The sequence below is a fragment of the Balaenoptera physalus genome, assembly GCF_965194825.1.
Source record: "Balaenoptera physalus genome assembly, chromosome: 1".
In the NCBI taxonomy this organism is placed as follows: Eukaryota; Metazoa; Chordata; class Mammalia; order Artiodactyla; family Balaenopteridae; genus Balaenoptera; species Balaenoptera physalus.
Window position 1 is genome coordinate 32,600,159 of NC_138882.1, and position 6,899 is coordinate 32,607,057.

At 43.0% G+C, this 6,899-nt stretch overlaps 1 protein-coding gene across 1 annotated transcript; it reads right to left on the reverse strand.

The window, feature by feature from the left end:
* Positions 1 to 234: 234 nt before the first annotated feature.
* Positions 235 to 5,333, reverse strand: IL20 (interleukin 20). Its single transcript, XM_082412960.1, has 5 exons — positions 4,528 to 5,333; positions 4,180 to 4,245; positions 3,917 to 4,069; positions 3,176 to 3,250; positions 235 to 2,144 (listed from the first exon to the last, which is right to left on the reverse strand). Exons 1-5 carry the CDS (start codon positions 4,687 to 4,689, stop codon positions 2,067 to 2,069), a joined length of 534 nt encoding a protein of 177 aa, XP_082269086.1. The 5' UTR covers positions 4,690 to 5,333; the 3' UTR covers positions 235 to 2,066.
* Positions 5,334 to 6,899: the final 1,566 nt, after the last annotated feature.

The following is a 6,899-nucleotide window of genomic DNA, read 5'->3' on the forward strand; positions in this document are numbered from 1 at the left end:
GACACAGGTTCGATCCCTAGTCTGGGAAGATCCCACATGCCATGGAGCAACTGTGAGCCACAACTACTGAGCCTGTGCTCTAGAGCCTGTGCTCTAGAGCCCGTGTGCCACAACTACTGAAGCCCATGCGCCTAGAGCCCGTGCTCAGCAACAAGACGAAGCCACCTCAGTGAGAAATGAGAAGCCCACGCACCACAACAAAGAGTAGCCCCTGCTTGCCACAACTAGAGAAAGTCTGCGTGCAGCAACGAAGACCCAACGCAGCCAAAAATAAATAAATTAATTAATTAATTTTTAAAAAAACACCTAAATGTTTCAGAATGGTTGTCTATGGGTGATAGGATTATGAGTGATTTGCATTTTCTTCTTTATATTTTTTGTATTTTCCAAATTTTCTCTACTGGGTAGTTGTTACTTAGTAATGAGAAAAAAAATCAATAAAACTGTTTAAACTTCATCAGGGCCGAGGATGAGGGCTGGGAGCAGAAACCAGAAGCAGTGGGAAAGCTCACTATAGGAACATCAGTCTGCTGTTTCTGAAACTGCGGAAACTAAACTGCTAAGCTGAGGTGCTATTCGGAGTGAGATGGGGAGGAAGGAGGCAAGCAGTCCAGGCCAGAATTCTGGCTCCTTCGAGCCCAAGGAAGCTCAGCATGAAAGGGGCCTGGAACAAGAACACTGACTTAATAGTTGTTTCCGAGTTAGCCTCAAAGTAGAAGATGGGAGAATAGGTGGGGATGTAGATGTAACGAGACTGAATTTGGTTGATAATTGTGAAGCTAGGTGATGGATAAATGGAATTCATTCTGTTTTTACATTTGCATTAATACACTTATTTGTTCATAATAATTTTGTAAAACGTTCTCAATAAATTTATTTAACCAGTGAACATCAAAAAAAAAAAAAAAAAAAAGTTGTTTCCGAACTCAAAGACTTGATCCAGGAACAACCTATACCATGAGGCTGGCCGGAATCCAAAATGGAAGGACCTCGAAAGAGGGCTCATGCACCTCCCTGGGCAGGGCTCGGGAACTACACTTTGCCCCTGTGCATTCTTAGCCCTTATAATAGAGCTTCCTGCCCATTATAATTTGTGTTGCAATTAAGACCTCTGACACAGAAGTATGAGAGCCTGAAATGAGAAGGAAAACAGGGGTACAGAGAGGAGAGAGCCCAACACCAGCAAGGAGGAAGCAGGGAGGACTGATGCCCCTCACCCAGTCACAGTCTCTTTATGTGGAGGGCAGAGTCATGGGATCGGAGCTGTGGGTGATTTAGGAGATAAAGCTGGGGATGCATTTGGCAGGGGAGAGAAGGCCCAGGTTCCCACTGGCATCTTCCTTCTCCGAAGAAGCAAGAGGTCCCTAGGTAACATGAGGTTCAAGCTCATCCCCACCATTGTTTCTACTCCTGAAGCATTTTCAAACTCCAACCAGATATCATACGGAGAAAACTTTATTTGTAAAAATACATTCTGGCCCCAGAGGATTCCATAAATGGAAGATACAGAAGTCTGGGGTTTGGGAGTTGAGTGGGAGTGGTCAGTCATTGTAAGACAAGCCTGTAATTTCACATCAGAAGTTCTTCTTCCACAACCCACGCTTAGCAGCCATTGGTTCAGTTTTAAGTATGTCTTAGAGCACTGGTGGTCAGTAAACATGCCCTTAATTTAATAAAATTCTAGCGGCTCCTTTAGAATTTAGAAGGTTTGTTTACTCTATGAAAAACCTGCTCTAGTTGGGTTATAAATATAATCTGTGAATTGTTTTTAAAAGTCTCATCTTCAAATATAAAAATAAATAAGTTAAATAGTAAAAATAAATACATTAACTAAGAAATACACCCAACAGTAAAAAAAGATCTTATTAAAATCTGACAAAACTCTAGATTAAGAATAGGAACACATGAAGATAATCACAATAAGGAAACAAATAATAAATAAATAATATACACAGTGACCAGCACTAAATTATACAACAAAGAGATGGTGGTTTGGGGTCATGCCTCCTGGGTACTGAGGGCTGGGAGTCTTGGCCCAGAATACTCTCAGCAGCATCACTTTCTTCCTAGTCCATCTCTTCCATCCAGCTCAGGAGAATGTCTAGCTCCCCCAAAGCCTTCACCACTGCTGCCTGAGGCTGAAGCTGGAAGATACCAAGTGAAGTGGTGAGCAACTCATAAAGAGACAATGTGGGCTCCAAGGTTAATCCTCTCCTTTCACTGGTAGGTCTATTGGAGATTGTAAACAGAGCATCTTTTTCAAAATGAAGAGCTCAAGAGACATTATGGAACCTTAAGATCTCACAAGAGGGAGGAAAAATCATTGAGTCCAATCACCCTAGTCTTACATAGAGAAACTGAGGCCCAGGGGTGTAGCAGAATTGGGACTATAACTCAAGCCTCTTGAATCACAGAGATCAAAGTAATTAGGCTGTTTTTTAAAGAAAGATGTGTGTGTGTGTGTGTGTGTGTGTGTGTACGGGTTGCCTACTGTGCATCCTTCAATGGAACAAATATTTATTGTGCTAAGCATTGGGCTGGCTAGGGACTCAGAAACGAATGACATCATCACTACCCACAGGGAATTCACAGTTGAGTGAAGGAGACAGGCAGAAGCAGGCAATTAAAATGTAGTGTGGTAAATAGATGATGGGGGCCCCACAGGATGACAGGAGCACTTAACTCTGAGAGAAGTAGCCAGTGCCTTCCTGGAGGTGATGCCTAGGCTGAGTCTTAAAGGATGAGTAGGAATTAGTGAGTGTGGAGCAGCCTCCAGCCTTTCTGGCAGATGTGCAAAGGCATTGAGGTGAGAAACAGCATGGCATGGGCATGCAGGAAATTGTGAGTGACTATTTTTGAGGGTATGTACAAGTGTGTGAATGTCGGAAAACTATCGCCTCTAGTTTGTGTAGCTGGAAAGTTCAGATGTCTCTGGAGTGACTTGATGGAATCATGGCTATTCCTTCTTGATTCCCAGAGCATCTTGCAGAGACAGCACCCTTCTAGAGCCTGAATGGGTATCCCCTGGGTTAAAGCAGAGGGACAGTCCACATGACCTCAGAGGGCCATTAACCTGAGGGCTATAACATTTCTTTGGGTATGAACATCCATCCCACCCATCTATGATCTCAGTTCTAAAAACACTCATCCCAACCAAGGCCAAAATTGCATATACCTCTTGGAAGTGACTCATAAGCTGGCTGTATTTCTCCATTGCTTCCTCCCCACAAGGGCATGTCATATGGGCATGCTGAAAAGAATACCAAAGAATGATAGATTTTATTAAAGATTCTGATTTTCTGCCCTTGCCATTGACACGAAGTAGGTGGAAGTTCTATTCTTTCACCTATAGAAGTCTTTTCAGACCTCCTTATTTAGGATCATTAAACTGATCATCAGCTAGAAGAGGAAGCATATAGAGCTCATTGTTTCTTTTTAGAAACAGGCAGCACTGAAAGAGTTTGTGATCACTGTATCCCATCTGGCCTGCACCCCCCAACCCAGTTCTAGTCTAGCTCCCTCCAGAGAGCCCCCATGGGAGAGAGAATTGGATTCCTAGGTCCTATCTTGAGATTGAGTCCGGTTGTCTGCTGATTAGCTGCCTGGACTCAGGATGCACTAGTATGCCGCAGGATAACTCACCTACAGAAGAAGCATAATTTCATGGATACTAGGAAATTATCAGTGACATCAAATAGGTAGCACTTTACAATTCTGTAGACATTTTGTATGGAGCTTGTATTCAAAAATAAATATAACTGAGTTCTCATTACCTAGTCACATGGCTCAACACAGATTATTAGAACTCTTGGACTCAGTTCTTCCATCCATTAAATGAGGCTAAGAATGAGCCTGATTGCTAAGTCATTGAAGCTATGTGCTGAGGTGGATCCTTTTACCCAAGACCCTTAGTCACACAGAGCCAGAGGTCCTTCTTGATGGTAAGAAAAGAGTTGGCGAGACCGCTGATCTTCTGGAGGATACGGTGGTCAGGGGTCTGATAGTTTTTGAATACCTTGTCCAGGTAGAGTCTCAGTATATGGCAGAGGAGGCAGCACTGACCTGCAGGCTACAAAGAAGACTGGCGTGTTGGTGGGGGGAGGGTGTCCAGGGACAAGGGTGATGGAGATGCCCCCGACTCATATTTCCTCCCAGAACTCATACAGACCAAGCATGTACCTTTGTGTCTTGCAAAGGCTGAGTCGTCCTCAAGATTCTGAGGTCAATGATTTCATCTTTGGGTTGCTAAACAGAGGAAGGCAAGATGAAAAAGTACAGGTCAGTAACTGCTGCCAGGATCTTAGACAACCAGACCTCCCATCCCCTCCCTGCCATGGCACAGCGGGCAGAGTCCCTCTCCAAAACACTATTAAATTATGAACTACAGATATTTCCTGGGAACACATCCTCCTGGTAAGGAGTCCCCAGCCTGCCTCTTTTTGTGATCACACTGCTGAGGGACAGAGAAAAATAAGTAGAAAAGTGGGGAGGCAGTCACATAGTGAAAGGTGGGGTCCCTCCCTCACATAGCCCTCTGTCCCGTATCTCCGAAAATCCACTTCGAATTGCTTGAAGACTTGCGGTGATCACACAGCTTCCCAAATGGAGTGTCTTCACCCTGGCGGAAGGTGTCCAGAAGAGATAAAACACAGCAGAAAGAAGGCAGAGGGGAAGACCAGAGCCTTTCATTCTGGAGACCACAGGAGATTCTGGAGCCAGATTCTGGAGACCACAGGAGCTAAGAATTCAAAGGAAAGAGCATGACTTATTGATTTCCCCATTTCATGCCTTAAGAAGCCAATCCCGTCACCAGGGGCATGCCTCCCCCCAATCCCCGATGTCGCCTGGTGAAACTTAATAGCTTCATCTGACTTCAGATGGTCTGGCACATTCATCCAACTTACTAAGAAAAAGAGAAGAGAAGGCTTCAGGTGCTTGCTCAGGGTCTGAGTATGAGTTGGTGCTACAGGTCTTGGCTCCTTTATTCTCTCCCCAACCCAGCCCCATAGTTATTGCCCAGCAGGAAAGGCCTGGAGCAGCAGGCACTTGCAATGAGTAGATAGAGGATGACATTTCAGGGAAAATGTCAAAACTTCTTTTCGCGACTTGACGTATATAGTCTTCCCTTCCAGAATGCCAATGTAGCTCACCCTTCTGGTCCCCTCAGACCCACAGAGGGACTGGGGGAAAACTGAACCTCATAGAAGCTGCTGCCAAGCCACCAAAAACATTTCAGGGAAATTGTCTGGATTTTACGGCCATCCCCAGGGCAGAGGAACTTAGCTCTATTTGACATTTGTCTGAGATCAGATTGGTTATTTGAGGATAGTAGATTTATTTCAGCCCAAAGGCAAATAGAAAGTCAATGATTTCATAACAATCCTTCTGCCAGGGAAAGGCAAGTTCTGATGGACAATCAGCCTAATTCCACCTAACACTTCTCCACCCTCCTGGGGTGCCTGGACTCCACAGCGCCCTCTGCAGGAAGGCAGCAGTCAGGCATACCTGGGACTAATCCAAGAGTATGCGCTTTCCTAGCCTTGTAACTCAGGCCGAGGATCAAGTAAGCGATGCCAAAAGAAAGAGGAAAAAGGTGGGAAGGAACTCATTTCTTCTTGGGATGAGGCTTGCTCTGTAAGAGGGCACTTTATAGTAGTTGCTGAGTTTGAAGGTAAAATGATAATGCACTGAGATTAGGGAGAGGAGAGTGAAACACTCAGCTCAGGCACAAAATTTAAGGAGACAAAAGTCTCAGTAATCAAGATAAATAATATTTTAATGCAGTAGCAAAATTAATGAAAACAACCATGATGAACAAAAGATTAACAATTTAAATAAAGACAGGGCCATGCTGAGCCATATCGGAACCCAGGACAAAAGGGGAAATGAGTGCTCCTATCTGTCTATCTATCTAGCTGTACATTATCTATCTAGCCATCTATATCTACATATGTTTATCCATCCGTCTATATCTAGCTATGTATCTATATCCATATCTATGTCTTTATGTATCAGAAGTATATGATGAAAATATTAGTGATGAGTTTTCTTCCCTTAAAACCAGGAAAGTAAAATTATAATCAATTCTGTTTGGGACATAAATAACATATTTAAACTTAAAAATAATGTGAGTTGTAATACAGCTAATTATCAATTTTTCAATAATTTTCAACTACCTTAATGTCTTGGGAAAAAAATATACATAAAATAATAAAAACATATGCAGAAGTGTACAAATGAAACTATTTACAAAACAGAAGTAGAGTCACAGATGTAGAAGACAAACTTATGGTTACCAGAGTGTAAGGGGGGGAGGGATAAATTGGGAGATTGGGATTGACCTATACTCATTATTATACATAAAATAGATAACGAATAAGGACCTACTGTACAGCACAGGGAACTCTACTCAATACTCCGTAATGGCCTATATGGGAAAAGAATCTAAACAAGAGTGGATATATGTATATGTATAACTGATTCACTTTGCTGTACACCTAAAACTAAAACAACATTGTAAATCAACTATACTCCAATAAAAATCTTAAAAAAGCATATATAGAGAGGTGTACATCTTTCCTGTTTGCCTTAGGTTCCCGGATGCCTTGGTACAGCACTGATAATCGTTACCGCTTACTGATTTTTTTCCTGCGTTCCAATCAATAGGCTCGGTATACTTTACATTCATGTTCACCTGGGATACTGCCACATGTAGGAAAAGGGAATAAACAAACCAAACCCAAAAGTACCAGAGAGAACTCTGGGTTTGAGAACTAGGTCCAAATGCCTGCTCTACAAGTCCCCATCGGTGTAGGTTGTCCCAGTTTTCCCCAAGACTGGGGCGGGGGGGGGTGAGGATCCAGGGCATAGCACTTTAACTTTTAAAACTGAAAATGTCA

Excerpts from the sequence above, each read along its gene's own strand:
- IL20 (XM_082412960.1), bottom strand. The coding sequence starts at position 4,689 with ATGAAAGGCTCTGGTCTTCCCCTCTGCCTTCTTTCTGCTGTGTTTTAT. Across the intron at positions 3,251-3,916 it reads AGAAGGACCTCTGGCTCTGT|CATGCCCATATGACATGCCC; the intron begins GTGACTAAGGGT and ends TATTCTTTTCAG. Across the intron at positions 2,145-3,175 it reads TTATGAGTCACTTCCAAGAG|CTTCAGCCTCAGGCAGCAGT; the intron begins GTATATGCAATT and ends GGTATCTTCCAG.